Raw genomic sequence first — 26,372 nt, 5'->3', positions numbered from 1 at the left:
GCTCAACTTACATATGTTCTAGCCTTTTTCTTTGCTTTCTACACATTGTACAATGGCAACAAGTTGGGGAAAGAATTGACCTTACATTGGCCTAGAAATATATACACTTTCTTCTGCCAATTTTTGCTTCCTACTTTCTTTCAGAAATCATGGAAATGTAAATAGGTTTATGGACCTAAGTCTACTGTTACTTCACTGTTGGTTGTTTATATTATTTAGCCTTCTAAAAATCCCATAAGCATCAAACTGTCATATTAAGTTCCTCTCTGCTCAAAATATCTATTGTCCTTCTAATGTCCTGTAATGAGTTTGGGGTGTTTTCCATGTGCTTTTTGATGAAAAAAAAAAGACTCATTCATCTTCTTTACCCTACAGAATGTTATGAAGTATATGACATAGATGAGTGAAATGAGGTTCAATTAATTTAAGAAAAATACCTGTTTGTGTTCACAATTTGTTAAGTGCAAACCATGAAGAGGAATCTTTGTTAAATGCCTTAGTATTCTTAAAATGATCCCCTCTTTTAGTTAATATTATAATAGTGTTTGATATGGAAATGAGGACTAGAAATCAGTACATGATCTGCTGAAGGCAGATCATAGTAATGGCTGTTCTTGTGTTATAATACATAATCTGTTTAACTTCTTCCATTTTAAAAAAAATGTTGTCAACTTTAATATATAAACATGCTATGAATTGGTCATATTCCCATGAGGGCATCCTCTTTTTGTCCCCTCTCTCCTACCCCATTCCACTGAGGGTTCTTTACTGAAGAACATGATCAGTAATCACTGTTAAGTCATGATGACACTGGTCAGGATCAGTCTGTGCAGGATAAGAGGGTGGAGCTGGACAATAACTCTTTCTGTTCACTCTTCTGCAATGTCCCCTGAGCCCTGGAGAGCATGTTATAAGCCTCCTTTAGTGTGGAGTTTTCGATATCCTTTTATTTTCTTCTTTGGTTAGTTTTGAGTTTCCTCAAAATATACCTCCATCTCTCTAGTGGTGGATGGTACTCAGGCTGGGAGTGAAAGCAGCACTCATATTTAATCTGCCACCTCCTTTATAATGTTTCCTGAGCCCTGGCAGATATGAGAGAGAATTGACTCTTCTCCAGAGACCTCTTTACCACAGAGTACTGGGAGCTTCTCTCTGAATTATGAGCTTGCTGACTGTGAGAATCTGACTTTGTGTTTAGTAACAGGTAAGAGTTCTCTCTCACTGAATGGGCCTCATGTCCAATCACAGAACAGTTGGTTACCCACAGAGGCTGCATGCCACTATTGCACAAGTGTATATGAGCCTAGCTGGTTTATTTCTGACCAAAGCCAGTTAGAATCTCAAAGTAGTTTTAATTTGCATTTCTCTGATGGCCAAAGATCTTGAACATTTTTTGATGTTTATTGGTAATTTGTATTTCTTCCTTTAAAAACTCGGTTTAGTTACCTGCCCCATTTTTTTTGACTAAGTTGATTTTTTTTTGTTGTTGTTCAGTTTTTTGAGTTCTTTGTATATTCTAGGTATTATGACTCTGTCAGACATATAGCTGGTGAAATTTTCTCCCACTTTGTAGATTTTCATTTGATTCTGTTGATAATATATTTAGCTGTGCAATAGGATTTTAATTTTAGGAGATCCCATCCTCAAGTGTCTGTCTAATTTCAAATGTCATCATTGTGCTGCTGGATGTACTGAATTCATGGAATGTCTAATTAGATATATAAGAGAAAAAAAATAAAATTTGAATTAGTGATAGGATTACACTGTAGTAACAAAGTCAGCCTGGGCTAGAGACCCTACCTCAAAAAAACAAACAAAATTTTAAAAACAGTCTAAATGTCCTAGACTTAATTCAGTTTCCCCTTCCAATGATTACTGTCTTTGGTATTTTGGTAAATTAAACATTTTTGTATTTAATTGAAAAGTTAGGTCATTATATCTATGGAAGTTTGGAAAATGTAATGTCATAGCATGCTTGGTGCCATAGATAAATGATGGAATCTTGTAAAATTGTTTTGAAAGTTCATGTATCTCAGGCTTGCTATGAATTCACTATGTGGCCAAGGATGACTTTGAAATTCTGGTCATTCTGCTGCTTTTTCTATGGCTGGGATTACAGGTATTGCCCACCATGCTCAGTTTATGTGGTACTGGGGATAAAACACAAGGCTTTGTGCATGTGAAGCAAGCAAAACACTATTTTTTTTTTTAAATTTATTTATTTATTTGAGAGCGACAGACACAGAGAGAAAGACAGATAGAGGGAGAGAGAGAGAATGGGCACGCCAGGGCCTCTGCAAACGAACTCCAGACGCGTGCGCCCCCTTGTGCATCTGGCTAACGTGGGACCTGGGGAACCGAGCCTCGAACCGGGGTCCTTAGGCTTCACAGGCAAGCGCTTAACCGCTAAGCCATCTCTCCAGCCCTTTGTTTTGTTTTTTGAGATAGGGTCTCTCACTCTAGCCCAGGCTGACCTGGAATTGACTCTGTAGTCCCAGACTAGCCTTGAACTCACAGTGATCCTCCTATTTCAGCCTTCTGAGTGCTGGGATTAAAGGTGTTTGTCACCATGCCCAGCCACTTACAGATTTCAGGGCCCTCATGAATGGAACCTAGATGCTGGAGGGTCTGGTGGAGTGGGCTCCTAAACACTTAGCTTCTTTTGCTTCCGTCGCAGCTTGTTCCAGATCTTCTCCAATGCCACTTTCCCCATGAGGAAGGTGATGGCAAAATTACGCTTGTACCAGTCTCTGTTATAATACATATGCTTCTGAAAATTTTTACTTAAAAATTCCTTGTAAAAGTCAGCCATTTCTTCTGCAATCAGTGTTGCTTTCTGACCTGTTTCATTTCTCAGGTCCAATCCCTTAGCTTTCAGTCTTGAGTGAATGAATTCTTCTTTTTTCTTATTAAAAGTCAAATTCTGGTTAGCCCAGAACTGCTGATTCCATTCTTGTGTTTCCTGTCTCAGTTCTCTGAGCTTTTGTTCCATTGGTGATTCATTTTCAGGGATGTAAAAATGAACAGGTCGAAGGTTTGAATATTTATCTGGAGGTCCTATCCAATCATGACAGGATTGTCTTGGAGGACAGAATCTTGAGACCCGGCTCGACGCCGCCTCCCTGCGCTCCTCACTGCGCTGGGGAGCCAGCCGACAGCCGCGGCCCGCCAAGGCGCGGCAGAGTGGCAGGCGAAGGGACTTCACTCGCTACCCGAAGGCGGCCATGCCCGAGCGCATGGGCTTCCGCGGCGTACAGCTGGATCGCGACACCGCCAGGAGCTGCCTTCGCAAAACACTATTAGTAGTTAAGCTATATTCTCAACCTTCTTAAATATTTTAAACTTTCATAAAACTTTTGATTAGCTATTTTGATATGTTTTCTGTTTTTAAAACTCCTGTCAATATAATAAGCTAGTAAACACTGTAGGTAAGAGAAAAACCAATGAAATGTGTCACTTAACTCAGAGAACTAGCAGAAAAAAAAATGTCTTCAATTTAATATACATGATTTCTATTGTGTGGCAATGACAAATAATTTGTAAGTAATAAATAGAATGAAATGATGAGTTTTGTTTGGTCATGCAATGATGGAATGGGTATTTATTGTGGCCAACAAGGCATGTAAAGAAAACACTTCCAATAAAAAAGTGTAATTAGGGTTGGAGAGAAGGCTCAGCAGTTAAGAGAGCTTGTTTACAAACCCTACCAGCTCTAGTTTGATTCTTCAGTATTCATATCAAGCCACATGCACACGAAGTGCCAATGTGTGTGGAGTTCCTTTGGAGCAGCAGAAGGCCCAGCAGTGCACATACAAACACACACACAAACACACACTCTCTCTCCTTTTTGCTTTTCCTCTCTTCCCACAAATATGTTAAGAGAAAAAAGTAGAATTAATATAAGCATCTTATCTTTGTGTATTTAGATAAAGGGGACATGATCAATTAATTCAAAATTATTTTTATTTGTGTATTTATTTGCAAGCACAGGGTGGGGATAGATGGATAGATGGGCACACCAGGACCTTCAGCCACCTAAAACAAACTCCAGATGCATGTGCCACTGTGCATCTGGCTTTACATGGGCACTGGACAATCAAACTCAGGTAGTTAGGATTTGCAGGCAAGTGCCTTAGTGGCTGAGCTATTTCTCCAACCTTAATATTTATAATCTATATATTTTTCCCAAATGAATTACATAGAAACAAAAATTATGGAAAGTTAAGACATGTTTTTGAGGTCAAAGTTAACAAATAAGTACGATTCAGTAACAAAATTAATATTCAAATGGCTACATTGTCTCCCAGGCTCTTGAATATCATGAAGGAAGAGGAGATTTTATTGATCTGGGAAATGACATCAGGTTATACTTATTGTACATAATAAAAACTATTGATTTTGTTAAGCAGGGGAAAATGCACTTTAAACAGCTCATTTCCGAACAACTGCAATTAAATGGTACTTTCAAAAGTTTTAAAATTTGTTTAAAGAAGCAAAAACTAATTGGGCTTGGTCATGAACTCCTTAAATACCAGCTCTTGGGAAGCAGAGGTAGGAAGATTGCTGTGATTTCAAGGCCACCCTGAGACTACATAGTTAATTCCAGGTCAGAATGGGCAAGAGTGAAATCCTACTTCAAAACACATACCCACACAGAAACAAAAATTATACTTTGTCTGGGGCATTCTTTATACGAAGAGAATGAGAGTTCATTGCTGTAAGGAAGATTTTTCCTCTATGCTCTAAATTGAAATTTTGACCTATGTAACTAAGTTAAATTGTTAAGAAAAGTTATTCTTGCTATAAAAGGGTTTTAGACTGAAGTACAAATATGTCACTTTAATCCTAAAGAGAGTGAGTAGATATTTTCTCCTATGGAAAGATTGGTATGTTCCACTGTAAAAAATGATACTTTATCCAATTGCTGGTGTGCCTGATTTCAATTAGTTATAAATTTTTTCATGAGTAAGACTTAGCATCCTATAGGTATAGACACTTCCTAAAATCTAGCTGCTATTTCATTAATGTCTTATGGAATGATAAAGTAGGTAATGTAACTGGCTATCACCTTTTATAATAATCATGAATTAAGGTTAATATTTTTGTGTACTTCTGTAAATATCTAAATGCAAAATTTCTGAATTTATTTGACTAAATGACAAATATATTTTGAATTTTTTAATTATCCAATAATTAGGAAGTAAGTTTTTTAAAAAGAGGCTATAATTCCAATTTCACTTGGTCTCTCTAGCCATACCTCATAGTCCTCCAGAGTACATAGATACATCATTTTTAGTTGCATTGTTGGGGAAATATGGCCATGTAGATAGGACCTGCCCCTTCAAATATGAGAACTGAGTTTTGCCAATTCAAGTCTCATGTCATAAGAGCCTGCCTTTTTCATTTTCTTCAGTTTTGAGCAGATAACCAAGGAAAATGTGCAAAAAGTTATTGATGATGGCATAGCATCTGCTTTCCTAAATGCCTACTGACAACATAAAAAATAATATCCTGGGATGCTGCGTTTTCTTGTTTTAGAACTCTCACACATGCAGGATATACAACACAGGAATGAGCTATTGCTTATAAGGATAGATAGCAATAATTTAAGTTTTAGAGAATTTAATGCTTTGTATCAGATATTGCTATTAAAGCAATCCAATACTTTGCTATGGATTAGTATTTTGAAAAGTTTGTGGTACATTGAAATTTGTAGAAAACTGGTCAAACTTGGAACAGATCATTCTAAGTGCACTCACACAATCACAGAAACACAATTATTGCATGATCTCACTCATCTGCAGTGACTAACCTGGATCAGCCCAAGTTGCTAACATAACTGAATAGCATCTTGAGGCTTGGACAACAGGGAGGGTAGGGTTTGGGGGAAGGGAGTGGGTGGATGGAGGGGGGGAAGACACAAAATCTGAACCAAAATTGAACTGGTACTATAAAATCCTATATCCTGGAAATCAGATTATAAGGTGGAACCCTCAAACATCTGAATGGAAGGAACCTGGAGAGAGTGAGATGAAGCATAACCTGAAATTTCTCCTTTTTCTCTTCTTCTCTGGCTTTGTCCTTTTCTTTTCCTTTGGCACTGGCTTGTAACTCCCTGTACCAGGATGTGGTATACATCTACAATGAGCTGTATATCAGAGAAACCTACTAGATCTCCCAAACCAAACAAGGTAGACTTCTATCAGAACACTTGATTACCCACCGAGATTAATGGTAAGACCCTATGGCTGAAGACACCAATCGCTGTCAGCTCAGACCATAGCGAGACCTGGTTGGAATCCAGAGGAAAGCCAGTCCTCAGATAATTATCCCATCTAGTGCTAGAAGGCACTACATGTGCTACCAGGGGAAAGTGGCCAATATCTGTCCAAGCAACTCAAAGTTGAAGTGACTTAGAAGTGAACAACAGATGTGATGCCCACATAAGTACAATACTGGCACACAGCCATGGTGGGTAACCAACTGCTCTTGAACTGGTTAACACTCAGTGGAAAGGAAACCATATCTAGAACTGGGAAACAAGTCAGAATCTTATCCAGATAATGATTCTGCTTTCCATTATCAATCTCCCACTAACCTTAGACTATAAATGTGTCTAAACCCTTATAACCCTCTCTAAATTAATAATGGTTATCCCCTTTAAGATGCTGACTTCACTCTCCATTTGAAAATCTGCCTGTCTTTTTCAGATGGGAACTGAACTTGATGACATAAATGATCCAGCGCACTCCACCCTGGCCCCAGCTGAAACCACAGAGGAATTGGGGAATTGAGCAAGAATGCTGCACTCTTAGTTAAATGGATATCAGCACAAGGGTGATGGGTAAGATACTGAGGACACTCCACACCTACCAAATCAGACATCTAGATGCTCCTAAGAGTCCATCGCTGAAGTAGACTTAAAATGGTCCCAGCATGGTTCAGGGTATTTTGCAGAAGAGGGGCCAGAAAGATTGTTAAAGGCACAAGTTGTAACAGTTTTCAAGAGACATTGCCTCTCCCCTGTAACTGACTGCTGTCCCCATAATGCATGATCCATAATCCCCATTGGGTCATCTTGCACCCCCAATGAGGAAAGCCTCTTCAGAAAAGAGGCAGGGGAAAAAAAGAAAGAAAGAAAAGAGGCATGGAGGAGGGAAAGGATGGTACAAACATGTGATGTTTACATAGAAAATATGTCCATATATAATAATAAAAGGAACAGTAGAAACATTTCTCTATTCAACTAAAAAAAGGAAGAAAAATTTGTGGTCAAACACAAGGAATTTTTTTAGCATGTAAAATATTTGATAAATTATTACTAATAGTGCAGGATCAAACAACCCTATAATGCTAGAGGAGAAAACCTGACAAGAGCTAGGTTGATAACCTTGTGTACTTTTATTGTAAGTGGCATTTAGTAATGCATTTGCAAGAAAGAGATGACTGAAAATTAAATAGTATGAGTTACAAAATGACAGGGAATACAGAAACTTAACAAAATTTGATGAATCTGGGATTATTAAAGCTAATGACAAAATAATAATGATAATAATATATGTAAACATTGTGTTACATGTAATATATACAAATGAAATAGTAAGGATCTAGAATAACAGTCAACATTTAGAATATGCCAAAATGCCTGTGAGAAGCTGATCTCATAAAGGCAGTTATTTAAGGAAAAAAAAAAAAAGGGAGGGATTTTAGACTAATTTCAGGTAGTAAGGGAGGTGATGGGTCCTTATCTGTAGTTGTTACTGGACATGACTGAAGGTAAAACAGGAACATAAGATGCAGGGCACTGAGGCATACTTGTAGTCAGGGCCAACAGAAATGCAGTGGATATATTAATTTGTCTGAAAGCAAACAGGTCAAATGAATTCCAAATCAGAAGATATTTTTTTTTTACTGTACCTTGATAAAATTTGTAAGAGTAAGATACATGAATATATCCTAAAAATAAATACAACTACATAAGTAAGTCTTCAGAAGTGCATGGACTTAGTGTCCACAATGGTGTGTCATTTAAGGCGTCATGTGAGATGCAGCCTCAAGGACCCAATTTCCAGGTATTGGAGACAAGCCTGAAAGACATTATCTAAATGTAATGTAGGGAGAAAAATGGAATTTTTGACATGGAAGAGCATAAGGTATACATAGTACCTTACTGATAAAATTCTTTATGGTTCAGTATCACAGTACATCTACCTCTCATTCTTCCTTTTCTTCCTGAAATTTCAAATGTGTACCTCGTTTGTGCCCTCTTCTCTGTGCCCATTTTTCCATTCTATAGTGGGAGTGGAAGAACAGGATTTGTGTGTCCTAGATCTTCTAGTCTTTGATCCATGAGAAATTGTGGACTTGTGTGTGTGTGTGTGTGTGTGTGTGTACATAGGTGCATGAGTGTATGTGTTTATATGTGGATATGAGTGTGGAGACCAGAAGGCAATCTAAGCTGTCATTCACCTTTATAGAGACAGCTTCTCTCTTTGGTCTGATGATCACTTACTTGGCTGCAGTGGCTGGCTAGCAAGCACCTCTCCCCAGCTCCAGCTCCCCAGTGCTGGGATTTCAGCCTGCAGAACTGGCTGTTTCCTGGCTTCTTGGGATTGAGCTCACTCATATCCACATAATTTCCTGTCAAACACATTTCAATTTAGCTGTATCCAAATCCAAGATCCTTGATATGAATTGCATATAGTAATGAGGTGTTCAATATGAGGTGCCCCACTAAAGGCATGTGTTGACACTTAAATTCCAGTGTGACAGCATTGAGTTGTGAGGCAAGTAAAAGGCATGAGGTCTGTGACTTCATGAATGGGTTGACAGCTAGCCAATACTAAACTCCAGAAACTTGAGGATCAAATGTTCATTGTTCATGAAAATCTAAAATGTCCATAAGAACTGTTTATAAATGTACGGGTATCAATATATTAGTCTCTTCAAGTGGGGAGCAGCCACTCAGAACTTCACAGCTACACTTGTGAATGTTGGAAATGTGAGGGACTTCAGCCTTAGTGAGCAAGAATGAAAGTTCTACGCAGCACTTCAAGGCTCCCCCATGTGCTCTAGAATCATCTCTTCCCATCTGGTGGCTTGGTATGAGCTGAGTGTTGCGATCTGGAAGCAGTAATTAGAAATGGCAGTGCATCGCATATGTGTTTCTGCATAATTCTATAAAGGAGAGTTTTTCTTCTGACCTCTACATCTTCCCAGGATCTCTCCTGCACAGAAGGAATGTCTAATGTTTTTAAGCATTAAAGATTTATAGACCAGAATTTTTAAGCACTTAACATTAATCTAATTCCCATGCCTTGGTTTTCCCTCTATTAAAAATGGTTTAAAATATTAGGAAAGAAAAAGAAACATTTTATATAATGATACTAAGATGACAAATGTAAAACAAATAATTTGTTCAATGATTATTACATTTCTAATTATAAAAATAAAGTAGGGAACTGTGGAAAAGTCCTAAAAGAAACTTAAAATGCTACAGCCCGCACTTACATGGTCCCGCCAATCAAAATTTGTGAGAAATGGTCATATATAGAGGGAAATATAATTCATAAACATGTTCATACTTTGGCTTTCTCCAAGCTTATTATAAATAGACTTCCTTCCAAAATATTTAAATTAAAATGTTTTAATTAATTATTCTCAATTTAGACTATAATACCTTTACAATTGTGTCTAACTTTTATCTTTTATTGAAAGTCACAAACTTATTACTTTCTAAAGTATGTGTCTCCCTATATTTCCAGTGCAAAAAAAAAAGTGTGGTTCATTCTGATATCAGCGAAGTGATTTATGTTATTCTGCACTTTGCACAACTTTTAATTTTATAACAGTACCTTATAGAACACTTTATGAGTCTTCTTGGATGGTTTTTATTAATATTACAGAAAGCTATGTGAGCACTTTCATGATCAACTTTTTCGCTTTTCCTATATCTTTGCTTTTGTCACACATTGGAAGTATACATTTTTTGCAAATTTTAATAATATTAATAAGAACATTAAATCTTATGCCCTTTTGAGTTACATGCTACACTAAAATATGGTTTAGAATAAAAAAGTTTAAGATACTATGGCAGAATAAATCACATATTATGTCTTCCATAGAAACCAGAATGCCTTACGTACTGCTGAGGCTGCTATTGAAAAGGTGGAATTTCTATGACTATTCATAGTTCAAATTACTTAGTTTCAAATTTCTCAAGATCAGCAGGTATTGTCTCTGTGGATATGACCATGTTGTAACCCCACGTTGTCAAATGGATTGCATAAAATATATTCAATTTACTAAGAGTAGGACTCAGTTTAAATAATATAAATTTGGTTACTATATTTTATATAAATCATAAAATTTAGTGCCTTTCTGTCCCTAGCTTGAATAAATAGTTTGATGATAATGTGATCTTAGACATGATAGAAACATTTCTGAAGGAATTACATAGCTTTACAACTGACAAAGAAAATTCAGAAATATTAGTCCAGAAAAAAATTCTGACACAGGTACCATGTATACTTAGATAATGCATTAAGGGTCAGATAGAATAAAATGTACAGGAGGAAGTTAATTTCCTTATGTAAACTTGAGTATAAAAACAACTGCCTTTGTAGATCTTATTGTTGTGCATAGATTTTTATCATATTATGTATATATCCTATGCATGCTTTGCATGAGCTGAACATATGCCCATAAGTACATGTTTTTCAAATATGTTAGTAAAAACTATAGGTTTATCATCATTATAATTCTCTGGGAAATGGTATACATATATTTGCTTTTTCATATGTTACCTTTTATAAAACAAAGTCTAATAATATTTTTACAATACTTAATAAAATTAAGAAGCAACTATTATCTGTTTTAGAAAACTGGTGAGGGAAGTAGATAAGGGGGGAGGTAAGGGAGGAAACTGGGTTTCTGAAGAGGCATTCATCACTTTGGCATCAATGTTAGTAGATGAAAGCAGTTAATCCCTTTCTAGGTTGCAAGAGAAAGAACATATTGTGCAATTATGTCCTGTACTGAATATATTGTTGGCATTCAACCAATTAATAATCACCAGAATGAAAACAACTCTGTCTGCGATAAGAATAAGGCTTCCAATATTAGTCACAGTCCGCTTAGCTTTAGGTTGGCTTAGATAAATGTAATAAAGACAAGGAAAACATCCCACTCCACACTTTTTGGCTAATTTAATATCTTTGCTAAGTGCTTAGGTAGTGCAGTGACAGACACAAGAAAAAAATGCATAGATTGATTGCACCGATAGATAAATAGAGTCCATTTTAGCACGAAGAAAAATCCTTATAATTAGATGTGAATAGCTGGTTTCTTGCCATCCACCACATATGCAAGTTTAGCAAAGTATTTTTGTAATGAATTAGAAATGAGTAATATTTCATAATACTCAAGATGCATTTTCTATATTCCTGCCATAAATGGCACAGACGATACTGACAATCATATGATTCAGAAATGGCTCAACACTTTACAGAGATCTTCCTACATACATTTGTGCCAAAACAATGTCAACTAAGCAATTTTAAAACATTAGAGTCATCCAAATTTCATAAATGTGTTGTAAAGTTTTTCTTAAGCAAACTATTGAAGTCCTATAAAAGTTCTTAGCAAATAGGGAAATAGACATCCAGTAAGTACTGAGTCGATGAATCAAGGAGGCATGCACTCCATATAAAAATATTTTAATGTCACTGATTTAACCAAACAAGACTGCTAAATGTAGGTTCATATGACAAAGTATGCATTTCAAACTAAACTTTGTTTGCTTAATAAAGCAATAATATTTATTTTCTGATCCTAACATTAGGCTAAAAGTAATTTCAAAATAATTATACAACGTGATCTCTAATGTTACAAGAAAGACACATCAAAGAGGGAGAAATTAAATACTAAAAATCTACTGGCATGATTGAATAATTCTTCCTAGACTAGGTCAGCATGAAAGAGATTCAGAAGACCTATAGAGCCTAGCTTAGAGGATATTTATTGCATGTATAGAAAAATTCAGTAACTAAATAAAGCTAGAAATTCTATTATTCTACAGTAATGAGGGCATATCATTCAAATTATGCAACAAAGATAATTTTCTTTGTGCTTATAGAGCAGTTCAAAAGAACATTGTCTGTCTGTATTTCTGTTTTTAGACAGGGCTTTATTTATTCAAGGCTGACCTTGAACTCACTATACATCTGAGGATGAAATTGAATTTACTGCCTCTACTTCTTAAATTCTGGAATTTCATCACTACACCGTCTTTATTGCATGGTACTGGAGTTTGAACCCAGGGCTTTGTGCATGCTAATCTTTCTTCTACCTGAGTTACATATTCACCTTAAATATTATTTATTAGGGCAGTTGTAGACTCTCAAGTTTCACCAACAAAATAAGGGAAAACAAACAATTATTTTATACATATTATTTATTTATTATTATTTATTATTTATTTATGTATTCCTTAAATATCCACATCTAACATTCCAAAATAAATAAACAAATAAGATAATAGCTGTGATGTTAAAACATAACAATCAAATGCACTTGATTATCTCTAAGCATTTTTACCTTGCTGCAAATAAAACAACTTTTGATACCTTGTCTGCTCACTTCTAACTACTATAAAGAAATTAGAGAATTGTTGAAGCCGTATTAGCATTTATATAATTAATTATTGTATTTTAAGTATATAACTATGAAACTATTAACTTAAGATGCAAAGTACGGTGTTTTCTATAGTGTGGCATGGTAAACTCTATGAGTGTATATGACTCCTCATGCAATTTTGGTGGTAAGGACATTTAACCCCCACAGTCAGTGCAGATTTCTAGAATACAACACATCGCCAGTAGCTATAGCCATGGCACTATAAGGCAAATACATTGAACTTAATCCTTCTTGCTAATAGCAATCCCATAATGTCTGAATAATGTCCAACACTGCTGTCCTACTTTGAAGAAGCAAGTCTACTGTGATAAATTAGAATGCAGAATGAAAATAAATTAGATTTATTGTTGTTTAACATCACAAAAATTTGACAAAATATTTTAAATGCTATTTTTGAAAGATCTTTAAGAGACCTGAGAATGTAGTTCAATGGTTGGCTACGTACTTAGTAATTGTGGAGCTCATGTTTAGCAAAAATCAAATATGAGGTGAGGATTATTGTTGAGGAGAGCTGCCTACCACCAAAGCAAAGCTAAAACAATATTTTAAAAATAAATACTCTTTTTTTTTAGGAAATAAGCATTAAAATAACAATATAAAGAGGGAACAATTTACATAAAATTATTAATCTGAATTACTTTGCCTCTTGAAAATCTTGCCTACAGTAAATCTGTCTTTGCCAATAAAAAATGAAAAAAGTACATTTGTACAATTAGAAAAATAATGAAAAGCATTTGGGGATTATATCTGACACAGGAATATAGGAAACTATTGCTTGAATAAAATGGGCATTTATAGATCAGCTGCCCGTGTTGTGATATATCATAGATTATTAAGAAAATTGTGCACCCACATCCTGCATCACTTGATATTACTTTGAGGACAACAGGAAAGGGGACCAGACCTTATAAATGATGACAGGAAAAGATGTTGATTCATTGGAAGGCATCGGTAGATTACAGATGAGAAAAAACAAAATGATTAAAAACATAACTCTACATATAAGATGTGCTTATAAACCTAGCCTGAAAATAATCATAGAAAGATTGCTATTGAGGGAGAAGCAAAATATTATGAAATGAGAAAAAATAATAAAGAAAAGAATATATTCCATGACACAAAATGTGCAAGCTCAAGTGTGTTACTTACTCAGTGAAGTCATTGGGCAAATTGTTTCAGCTTTGAGCCTCAGCCTCATCCTTAAGAAAACACCAGTTCTCTAGTAAGGGGTGTTAAGAAAGCCTGTCACAGGACTAAGATCCAAGAATCTCTGGATATCACAGAAAAACTCGTCATTTGGAGACTACTGTATAAGAAACCAAATGTTAATTTCTTATACAGTTGAGGGATCATCTACCCTTCTTTCTATGATTTTATTTATCTGAAAATGTCAAATCAGTAGTACTGAAAAATATTATCATATATCAAATAGCATATACACATTTAAAAGAAGACATGAAAGTAAGCCATGTTAGTTACATGGCATTAATTAAAATTATTGTAATCAACTTCAATGATAGCTAAATTTGTAAAAAAAAAAATCAATGAGTTTATTAAAAACTGAAAAGTGGGACCCTTACATATAAAGTTTTATTATAAAGTTAAATCGTTCAGAAATTTAGTTTTGAATTTTTTCTTACATATGCTCATATTTTATGGCCACTTTTATAATGACAATAATATTCATTTTGATGCTCTTTCTTCATAAAATATTTCTAATCCAGTGAGTGACATGGCTTCCCTCTAAACTTAAAGAAAAAAACAAGATAATCCTTTATCAAATGTTTTTCTCCCTTAGTAAGCATACACCTTGTGGCTTCAAGTTTTCTACTTCAAGTTAAGAGTTCTTAGGAAGAATATTTTTAAAGTTTTTTTGGTGGAAAATTTGTAAAATAATTTTTTAAAGCAATGGAACATATCTAATTTGTTCTGTGACGAATAACACTACATTAATCAAAGCTCCATTCAAATACATTGAAACTAGTTCAATTTCCACTTGTCATGTAGAAGAATACAAATGTTGTGCAATTGTATAATTAATTTTGTGACTCATATAAAAGGTTCTTTAGTAGAGATGATTTATCAAGGTTGATGAAAGTGGTAAACAAGTATTTCCTTGGAAAATAGGGAATATTTTCATTGCAATGTTGAACCTGCATTATTGAATGCTCTAATAACCAAAGCTTTGTTTCACAAACTGTGTTACTTGAAGGTTTTCTCATTCATAGCTTTTAATTTAATTTCTTTAAATTTATCTTAATGCTTGTTTTTTTCTTTCATTTTTAAAGTAATTCTAAAGGAAATATATAGAAATATATTAAAATGAGAGAATAATATTTGAAATATTGGTTTCATTTCTAATCTACCACAAACTACACATTGTCTACTTTGGGTGGAGTTTCTATATTTTTTGAGGAATGAATACTTGGTTTGAAGTAACAATACCGGTATATGCATGTACTGACATATCTTAGAGTTGTGTACTTCATATTACTTAAGAGTTTTCATGAATTATATATTATTCATTATAGTTTGTAGTCTTCATTTTATTTGTTGCTACACATATTTTAGCCATGGCTATAATAACAATATTGGGACAATAATAACTGTCAAGGCACCAGACTAAGTCTCTGGTGATGTCACTTTCACCCTGACATTTCTACTAACTTCATTTATGACAGACTGAAAGGTGATGAACAGGTCCAAGCAAGAGGTCATCATGTGTCAAGACTGGTATACAATCTGTCAAATGCTGGCACTGTAAGTCAGCTAATGAGGAATTAGCTATAAAGAGTGTTGCTATTTGACTGTTTCTCCGTGCTCCAAACCTGTTAAACAATGCTAATCAGGTGTTTATTAAGTGAAACCATTATGCCAAACTGACTGTGAACCTCGCCTTATGTCAGAGGGTGAAACGTATTATTCATTCATTTTAAAGCTATATTAATAGAAGTCATTCACTGTGTTTTCCTTTCCTCAGCTTTCAACTGTACCTCAGTATCAAGGTTAAACTACCGATTCCAACTTATTTCAATTTTTCTTTAAGTGGACACCCAAACTAAAACAAAACTGCTTCAAATTAGACAATGCTTATTGGTAAACAATCTTTGATTTGCATTTATATCAAAAGTCAAGCTTTAATGTGATAAACTAAGAAAATAAATTTCAGTTTAACAACAATTAGTTGAATCACTAATATTTTTGACAGTAAAGTAAGCTTAAAATATAAAATCATACATTTGATACTAGATGTAGATATATTGCCTGAACTGGGTATAATAGCTCTTCAGCTCCCAAATGAATCTTTCTATAGTTAAGATTCTATGTGCTGACAGGTCCCTCATAAAATAGGACATTAATTGTGAAATTTCTTGAAAGTAGATATTAAATAGATAAAACTATTTTCCATGCAATCCTAATATTCCTGTTTTCCAAAGGCCAGTGTTACTCATGGCTTATGCAATGAAAACTTTGGTAGATTTATAAATGTTATTCTTGCATGTGTAGACTTATGTTTCATTTTATGATTAGAGCCTCTATATTAGAAAATCTGAAATTGTAGAAATACAAAATGAAGACTAACATGATTTTATGAACAAAACATAACCTAGAAATTAAAAATTAAGTTAGGGGCTGGAGAGATAGCTTGGTGGTTAAGAAGTTTGCCTGCAAAGCACAAGGATCCTGATTCAACTCTCCAGGAGCCACGTAAGCTGGATGCACAAGGGGTCACATGCATTTGGAGTTCTCTTGAAGTGGCTGGAAGCCCTGGCATGCCCATTCTCTCTCTCTCTCGCTCTCTCTCTCTTTCTCTCTCTGCCACTTTCTCTAAAATAAATAAATAGATAAATGATATTTTAAAAATTAAATTAGAAATATTTCCTGTATTATTTTGGTAGACTCAAACTGCATAAACATATTGTATAAATTTGAATATGAAAGCATCTAAAACCTAAAATAAAAGGCTATATTAGCATTTGATTTAATTTAATTTTATTAATTTATTTGACAAAAAAGAGAGAAAGAGAGAGAATAGGCATGCCAGGGCCTCCAGTCACCACAAATGAACTCCAGAGGTACATGTCAGCTTGTTCATCGGGTTTTACGTGGGTACTGGGTAATAGAACCTGGTTCCTTTGGCTTTCCCAACAAGCTCCTTAACCACTATGTCATCTCCCCAACCCTAAATATCTTAAATTTATCCAAGGTATGAGAGCATTTTAAATTCCCTGAATGTCCACAATTTCCTTTTTCTACTGACACTGTCATCTCAGTCATTGTCTGCTTGTAGTCACCATCTTCATCTCTTATGAAGTCTATGTACTTAGATATTCATATTAAATTACCTCTTAGGGTAGTCAAACAAGAATGTACAATGTTATAAAGATGTCTCATGATGAGATAATGAATTTATCTTTCAAAACATAAATGAAATATTATTTAGAAAAGAAGTTTTAAAATTATGTATTTATTTGAGAGAGGGTGGGGGACAGGTTACACCAGGGACACTAGCCACCAGGGGTGGGGGAGTCTCAAGATACATGTGCCATCCTATGCATCTCACTTCACGTAGGTACTGGGAAGTTGAGTCAAGATTTTTAGTCTTTGCAGGTAAGCATCTTAACTGCTGAGCCATCTCTCCAGCCCTTATAAAGCAATTTCTAATGATTTTTTTTTATATGTGTAGGAGATTAGGATCTAAGATTAGCAGGCTCTGTTTCATTTTATTTGTTACAGATATTTGATCAAGGAAATGAAAATTTCATAAAAGTCTACCAAAATTCTCAATTTCTCAGAATTGGACTTAGTGTGTGTGTGTGTGTGTGTGTGTGTGTGTGTGTGTGTGTGTGTACACAAACATGACTGACTGATTGCTTGGGGTGCATATCCCCCAAACACCTTTCTACTTCATTTATCAGAGCACTTTCAACATCACACCACACAAACCTTCTATGAATGCTCTGGGCTCATGTTCACAGGATATGAGAGCAGCAGCTGGCAAATGTTACATGCACTTTTTTTTTTTCTTTAACTTGTTATTTACAGCTTCTTTTTCATTTGCTGGAAATAATTCATTAATCAATTTTTCGATTGAATAAACCAAGATCAGTACATGAAAAATGATTCCCTTTGGATTTTCCTATTATGCATTGAACTGTAGTCTAAATTAACAGTGACAAACTAGGGCTGGAGAGATTTTTCAGCAGTTACAGAACTTGCCTGTAAAACCTAAGAACCTGAGCTCAATTCCACAGTACCCATGTAAAGTCAGATGCCCTAAGTGGCACATGCATCTGGAATTCACTGGCAGTGGCAGGAAACCCTGGCATGCCCATACTTATTTTCTGTGTGCCTATTTGTCTGTCTCTCGCTCTCAGACACAAATAAATACAATTAATATAGAAAAGAGTGAAAAACTAGTAGCCATTTTATGGAAGATTCATCCAAGGACAAATTTTATTACTTTCAGAGAAAGTTACAATCATTTCAAACTGAAAGCATAGTTGAGTTTCCTGTCCATGATACTAAGAGATTTATGCTTTCTCGTATGTCCAGAACAATTGGTGATTGTTTTATAGTTTATACATTCTCCTGCATATTATCATTTCTTAAATGGATTTCTCTATTAATTAAAATGACATAAGACTATGAATATACTCAGTGCTTCACTATCCTTCTTCGCTGCATCTGCATGTCTCTATGATGCATTGAAACTAGAAAGTTCTTTGCTTGATAAGTTAATACTAATTAGTGAACATCTATATAGACATGGGTCAGCTTCAGGGTGAGGCCTGCACTGAAATTAGACTCAACATGATGAAGCTATCCAAACACTCCTCATTTCTCCCTCTTTAGTAACTTAGACATTGACATGCCTCATAGTCCATTAGAAAGAATTACAGATTAGAGAGTAATATAAAAATATGAATAGTTTTAGAAAGACATATGTAATAGTATTTATCAAATTCCATCTCGAAGCTATATTATAGTTATTCATTGTATAATTCTACTAAAACTAGATAAGCACTTTTGTTTTAATACTTTTACTGCCAGTATATTTTTTCATGAGTATACCATGTGCACTTAACTACTAATATTTAGAAAAATATACTTGTAGTTTTAATTTATGTATAAATTTTCTCTGCAAGACAAAGTTCCCAGTACCTACGTAAAGTTAGATGCACAGGATGGCACATGTATCTTCCCCCACTCCCGTGGCTAGTGTCCCTGGTGTAACCTCTCCCCCACCCTCTCTCAAATAAATACATAATTTTAAAACTTCTTTTATAAATAATATTTCATTTATGTTTTGAGAGATAAATTCATTATCTCATCATGAGACATCTTTATAACATTGTACATTCTTTTTTTAATTATTTATTTATTTATTTGAGAGCGACAGACACAGAGAGAAAGATAGAGGGAGAAAGAGAGAATGGGCGTGCCAGGGCTTCCAGCCTCTGCAAACGAACTCCAGATGCGTGCGCCCCCTTGTGCATCTGGCTAACGTGAGACCTAGGGAACCGAGCCTCGAACCAGGATCCTTAGGCTTCACAGGCAAGCGCTAAACCACTAAGCCATCTCTCCAGCCCATAACATTGTACATTCTTGTTTGACTACCCTAAGATGTAATTTAATATGAATATCTAAGTACATAGACTTCATAAGAGATGAAGATGGTGACTACAAGCAGAAAATGATTGAGATGACAGTGTCAGTAGGAAAAGGAAATTGTGGACATTCAGGGAATTTAAAATGCTCTCATACCTTGGATAAATTTAAGATATTTAGGGTTGGGGAGATGACATAGCGGTTAAGGAGCTTGTTGGGAAAGCCAAAGGAACCAAGTTCTATTACTCAGTACCCACCTAAAGCCAGATGCACAAACTGGCATGTACATCTGGAGTTCGTTTGTGGTGACTGGAGGCCCTGGCATGCCTATTCTCTCTCTTTCTCTCTTTTCTGTCAAATAAATTAATAAAATAAAAATATAATTAAATCAAATGCTAATATAGCCTTTTATTTTAGCTTTTAGATGTTTTCATATTCAAAGTTGTCAATATGTTTGAGTCTACCAAAATAATACAGGAAATATTTCTAATTTAATTTTTAAAATATCATTTATCTATTTATTTACTTTAGAGAAAGCAGCAGAGAGAGAAAAAGAGAGAGAGAAAGAAACAGAGAATGGGCATGCCAGATCCTCCAGCCACTTCAAAAGAACTCCAAAAGCATGCAACCCCTTATGCATCCAGCTTACATGGCTCCTAGAGAGTTGAATCAGGATCCTTGGGGTTTGCAGGCAAACTCCTTAACCACCAAGCCATCTCTGCAGCTCCTAGTTTAATTTTTAATTTCTAGTTTATGTATTTGTTTATAAAATCATATTAGTATTCACTCTGTATTTCTACAAGTAAGTTCAGATTTTCTAATATAGAGACTCTTATCATAAAAATGAAACATATGGCTACAAATGCAAAAAATAATATTTATAAATCTACCAAAGTTTTCATTGCATAAGCCAGGAGTGACACAGGACATTGAAAAACAGGAATAATAGGATTATGTGTAATATAGTTTTATCTATTTAATATCTACTTTCAAGAAACTTCACAATTAATTACTTTGTTTTCTTCTTGGCATGCACTTTCTACCAGCATTTACTACTTTATTTTTTTTTTAATCTTTCTTTTTTTCTCTTTTTTATTTTTATTAGTTTTTTATTCAAAAAATACAGACAGTTTGGTACCCTTATTAGGCTCATCTGTGACATACCCCCTCTACATTGGCCCTTCATTGTTGAGGTATATGGGTTGTGCATTGTGGAATTAGCCCACAGTTATTGGTATGATAAATGTCTCTGCATATCATGACCCAAGATGTGGCTCTAACATTCTTTCCACCCCCTCATCTGAAAAATTTTCCTAAGCCATGTTGGGTTCATTTTTGGTTTGCTTCAGTGATGAGATTTTGGGGGCCTCTGTGGCTCTGGCTCTCTGATTTAGTAGGAGTTTTTTTTCTCTGTGTTGGTCTCCTTCCCCCTTGTGCTGGTATCCGGTTCATCGGGAAAACAGCACCCTTGCTTTTTTCACCAATCTTTCTTAGTTTCAGCGGGGGCCCTTTTGAGGTATGATGGGGTGGCTCTCTCCTTAGGATGTGCATCTATCTGAAAAAGAGAAGCAGATTCTCCAACGGAGAGTAAGTTAGCACCAGGACATATGAGATAACCCTTACTTTTTTATAGAGAATTTAATAGGTGTAGGCCGTCTTGTAGTCCATGATTGGTGGTAGCCTATATTGGAGAGTGGGCTTATGTTTGGATATGATTCTGACTTGTTTCCCAGCACCAGCTATGGGTCTGGTACCACTGAGGGGATCAGTTAGCCGAATCAAGAGCAGTTGGTTCCCCACCATGGCCTTGTGCCACTATTGCACTTGTGTGGGCATCACAACAGGTTATTTGTTGCAAAGAAGGTTAGACCATGAGTTGCTTGGACTGATATTGGTCATTTCATCCAGTTGCCTATGTAGCACCTTCTGGCACTAGACGCGTTGACTGTCTGGGGACTGACTCTCTCCTGGCTTCCAGCCATGCTGTTCCATTTTATGTGTCAGCTGAATATGGTGTCTTCAGCAATAGGGTCTTACCACTAACCTTTGGTGGGTCATCAAGTACTCTAACAGGAATCTGTCGTTCTTTTAGGAAACCTTCTCTTTCTCTATCTGCCTCCCTTTCTCCTCTCAAGTAAATAATATGTCTTTCTAAAACTATTCATATTTTTATATTACTCTTTAATCTGTAATTCTTTCTAATGGACTATGAGGCATGTCAATGTCTAAGTTACTCCTCTCAAATAAATAATTAAAAAGTCTAAAATAAAAAAAAAAAAAACCTAAGATTCAAGCACAAGAAATTTATCAGAGTAGTAATAATTCCAGCAGGTGATGAGAGAAAATAATTTCAGTGAAACAGAAAAGGGATAGCTACCAAAAAGTTCACACTAAGTAGCAAGTATCTTAGAGTGTTTCTAGAATTTAATCAAGCAGTATTGAATAATATCTTAAGATTATCCCATTTGATAAATAAGGAACATTTGTTTGTGTATTCACACATGTAATCACTCTGAAGCCATCACATTCTAGCTCGATTTTCTCTGATTCCAGAGAAAGTTCAAAAGTAAAGCTATGCAGTGGAGAGCTTGCCTTTAGTTATGTCAGAAAGGGCCATGCATCCCTGAAATCACCTTTTAAATGATGTGTGACATAGTGCTTAAGAAGGCATACAGGGGGCTAGAGAAATGGCTTAGTGGTTAAGGTGCTTGCCAGCAAAGCCTAAGAACCCATGTTCCACTCTCCAGATCACATGTAAGCCAGATGCACAAAGATGAGGCAAGCAAAAGGTTGCACATACCTACTACGTGGTGGAACCTATGGAATTTGATTGCAGTGGCTGAGACCATGGCATGTCACTTTCTCTCTCTCTCTCTCTCTCTCTCTCTCTCTCTCTCTCTCTCTTTCTTTCTCTCTCTCTCACACACACTAAAAAAAAAAACAAAAAAAAAAAACCTAAATATAGGTTTCTCTGATCAAAAGCTCATTGTGGATGATAGCCCCAAGCTGGTACTGGGAGTTACAGGACAGTGCCTGCTAAGAAAATGAGGAAAAAGACAATTCATATATAAGAGTTAGAGAGACAAGGGAAAGAGGGAGGGGGAGGGGGGAAGATGTAGAAGATTTAGGTTAGACTTGATCCTACCCTCTCCAGTGTTTTGTGGTTCAGGTGATTCCTATAAGGGCCTGGTGAATGTTCAGCCATTTGGTCTGCCTTTTAGGAAGTAGAATTTTATGGTACAATTGCCATTTGGGTCTAGATTAGTGTTTCCCACCCCCTCAATGCCCTCCCCTCCCCCATCCATCCTAGTGTCTAGTCCATGAGATGCTTACTGGGTATGTAGGGTATCTTGGGTAGATTCAAGTTAGGTGCTGTAGATGAGTGAGACTATGTGGCGTGTTTTTTTTTTTTTTATGTGATTGGATAAGTTCACTGAGAATGATCTGTTCCAGGTTCACCCATTTTTCCTCAATTTTCTTTGTGTCATTTTTTGTTACTGCTGTATAGAATTCCATTGTGTAGATATACTACGTCTTAGTTATCCATTCTTCTAGTGATAGACACCTGGATTGATTCCAGCTCTTAGCTGTTACAAATTGAGCCGCTACAAACACGGTTGAGCAAATCTCTCTGGACTGTGGTTTGAAGGTTTTAGAGTAGATGCCCAGTAAGGTAATAACTGGGTCTGTTGGTATCTCTATAGTCAGCTTTTTCAGGAGTCTCCATATTGCTTTCCAAGTTGGTTGTACCATCCTACATTCCCACCAACAGTGGATGAGTGTACCTACTTCTCCACATCCCCACCAGCATTTATTTTCGTTTGACTTTTTGATGTTTGCTATCCTTATTGGGGTAAGGTGGAATCTCATAGTTGTTTTAATTTGCATTTCTCTGATGATTAGGGATGATGAACATTTTCTTAATTGTGTGTTTGCCATTTGTGTCTCTTCCTCTGTGAACTGCCTGTTCAGCTCTTTGCCCCATTTTGTGAGTGGGATGTTTGACTTCTTACTTTTTGGATTTTTTAGTTCTAAACTGTATAAGAAGTAGTTGGTTAGAAGCTTGAGTAAGATCCAAGTATATCAAAGACATTTATTTATGACACTAATTACTACAGGGTGTCTTGTGATTTTAAAAATAGATTTAATTGTATTTTTCATGATAAATATATAGGAAAATAGTTATACCATTATCATTGTTCCACATGTATAAATTCAGTACAAGGAAAAAAGAAAGATGGCAATTCTCTTAGCCAGATTTGCATTAGTACAGACTTTACAACTTTGCTGTGGTCTTACTGAGGAACACAATTCTGTCCAACACATTAGCTCTTATAAAGAGTATTGTAAGTTTAAGAAAAAAAAATCAATGAATGAAAACACAATTCTATCTGAGAAATTGTGTAACCTTGAGGAGAGAAATTCAGGTTGGAAATTGTATGAGCATGTGAGTTTTAATAATAGTTTACATTTATTAGTGGTCTTCAACTTCAAAAATTGTGTGAGTACCTTGGTCTTCCAGGGCTGTCCTCTATTCCCCTGAAGGTACCCAGGCAACCGTAGTGAGCGTGCAAAAGACTTCTTTTTGGGAGAAGTCTCTGTGAACAGCTTGGTTTATTGTCATGGAAATGGGTTTATAAATAGTTGAGGGTGGGAAGAGGGTCCTAATGGGATTGGATGTACAAGGATGCTTGTTGATGCCTAATTAGCATATGTGGACATACATTTCAGCACTTAGGCAATGGTAGAGAGAAAGTATATGGTACAGGGGGATAGACTTTGCAAATGTTGCTGGCTGATACCAATAAGGAGATTCCTAGGCAACTGTCCAAAGGCCATAGGGTTATGGGCAAAGCCTAAATCTCATCTGAATGTCCAGGTATACTGTGCTTGGAGAGGGAGTGGTATTACTTCTTGCTGATCTCTGGGGTCTAAGATTTTGTCTGTGGGTCCAGGCTCACTGCAACCCCCAATAATGGGGGGAGGATCCTGGCTCACTGCTACCCTCACTGCAACCTCCAAGAATGGGGGTAGGAGCTCCCCCTGCTGGTCTGGTACCCCAGATATGACTGGTGGTTCAGGCTGCTGTGACGTCTCCATAGGTGGGGCCTTCACATCAGACAGCTTAGGTTTGCTTTAACCCAGGGCCCTGCCTAAGTCTCACAAAGTTGTTTTTATACACATGATTTAAGCCATTTAAAATGATAAATTGGTTGTTACATATTAGCACTTCTCAGTTCAGGAAATTTATCACCTTAACATGATTGTTTGACATTTAGTCTAGCCTCATCTCTGATTCTAAAGTCATAACACTTTATCTGTGCTCTGATATAGTGATTCTCTGAAAAAAAAAAAACTAATTTTGAAATGTATTTTACAAAGGCCTATTGCAGGGCTGGAGAGGTGGCTTACTGGTTAAGGCATTTGCCTGTCCATGTTAGACTCTACCAGATCCCATGTAAACCAGATGCAGAAAGGTGAGGCAAGTTCAAGGTCACACATGCCCCCTAGGTAGCACAATGGTCTAGAGTTGGGTTATAGTGGCTGAGGCCCTGACAGCCAATTCTATCTCTCTCTAAAAAGAAATAAAAAATAGCAATCAGATATTCTAGTAGAAATCATAAAATTTTCAACATTTCCAGTAACATGATTTTAATAAATAATTATTTATAGATGATATTTGTATAATGAAAGTCTGGTAGTCAATACTAGATAAATACCACTGAGATAGCATTTGAATTATCACTATTGTCAGTCCCAGACACTTTTTTCCATGAAATCAAATACATTAGTTTGTTCCAGTCACACATGAAGCTACACATATTTAATAACTATCATAAATGAATATGTCATAGTTATATATAATAAATATATGAATACATGTTATAAATTAATTATAAATAACATCTTGAGCACAATGGATTCTTCAGTGGCACTTGACACTATTCTATGAATCTCCAGATAAATAAAAGCACATGTAATGTAGTTGCTCTACTGTCCTGAATTCTGACAATGATAAATAATAGACATTTTCTCAGACATATTACATTTTGTGGTTTTGTATTGTATGTTTTAGTAGTAATCACACCAGTTGCTTCCCATTATATTGGGTTTACTTTAACTGAGCGTTGACTTCTATCTAAATGTAATCTCATGGTGGAGATGTCATTGCTCTGTCAGGTAGACTTCGGCTCTTTTGGTGCTGACTTTTTCTCTATGCCATATGTGGATATGTCTAAGCTCACATGTGTGCATGTATGTGCATACAAACATAGGCGCATCCATGCATACACAAGAAAAGATGATGTCACAAATATATTTCTGAATACTTTCTGGATTTAAGTTATATTTCTTCAACAGACAATATCCTTCACATTAATAGGCCACAAACTATCACACTGAGTTGAATATTTTCAATTATGTCTCAAAATTTCAGTCAATTATGCTATAAATTGTAACAAATTCTTAAATCAAATGCCTTCACACAGATGCACCTTTCCTTTGTTGTACTGAAGTGCATTTGTACTCTATAACTGCAGAGATTGAATATATTCTATTTAAAGTATTTCCCATCCAAGTCATTGTAATGAACATTGTATCAATAAATTCTATTTATGTAAATGTCATAAAATACATATCAAGTGAATTTAGGAGCTACAGTATTGTTAGAGATGCAGGAGATTTAAAGTGACTGGTAGTTAAGTTTTGCAACTTTTCAAATAATTCAATATGAAATGTGTCAAAGTCTCCTCCCTTTAGTAACTTTTAGTATTTTTGAGTCAATGTAAAATACTTGGACTCAGAAGCACTTGTAATTGTGTGAACTTACAATTTTCAACATTGGTTGTATTCTGCTGTAATGTCACTAAGGTAAAATGCTATGTTATGATAGATTTGAAAGGTAATTTAAATAATATACTAAATTCTATTACATTCATTCATTTCTCTATCTTGCCAATACCTGCCCCCAAACAATTAACATCAATTTAAAGATAAATATCTATATAATAGGTCTATAACAATGCAATGTGGACATTCTCATACTGTGGGACATTGCTTCATTG

The 26,372-nt window shown here is 35.5% G+C and overlaps 1 protein-coding gene across 1 annotated transcript in view; it reads right to left on the bottom strand.

Moving 5' to 3' along the window:
• Nucleotides 1-2,468: 2,468 nt before the first annotated feature.
• The window catches only part of LOC101613002 (cytochrome c oxidase assembly factor 8-like), a 58,146-nt gene continuing 34,242 nt past the window's right edge, over nucleotides 2,469-26,372 (bottom strand). Inside the window, exons 3-4 of the mRNA XM_045146027.1 lie at nucleotides 8,513-8,640; nucleotides 2,469-3,208 (exon numbers count right to left, since the gene is read on the bottom strand). Of these exons, the coding sequence (XP_045001962.1) occupies nucleotides 2,645-3,208; nucleotides 8,513-8,640 (692 nt within the window). The 3' untranslated portion in view covers nucleotides 2,469-2,644. The remainder of the gene's footprint in view (nucleotides 3,209-8,512; nucleotides 8,641-26,372) is intronic.

The sequence above is a fragment of the Jaculus jaculus genome, chromosome 3 (assembly GCF_020740685.1).
Source record: "Jaculus jaculus isolate mJacJac1 chromosome 3, mJacJac1.mat.Y.cur, whole genome shotgun sequence".
NCBI lineage: Eukaryota > Metazoa > Chordata > Mammalia > Rodentia > Dipodidae > Jaculus > Jaculus jaculus.
This window is presented reverse-complemented; position numbering and strand designations above follow the sequence as displayed.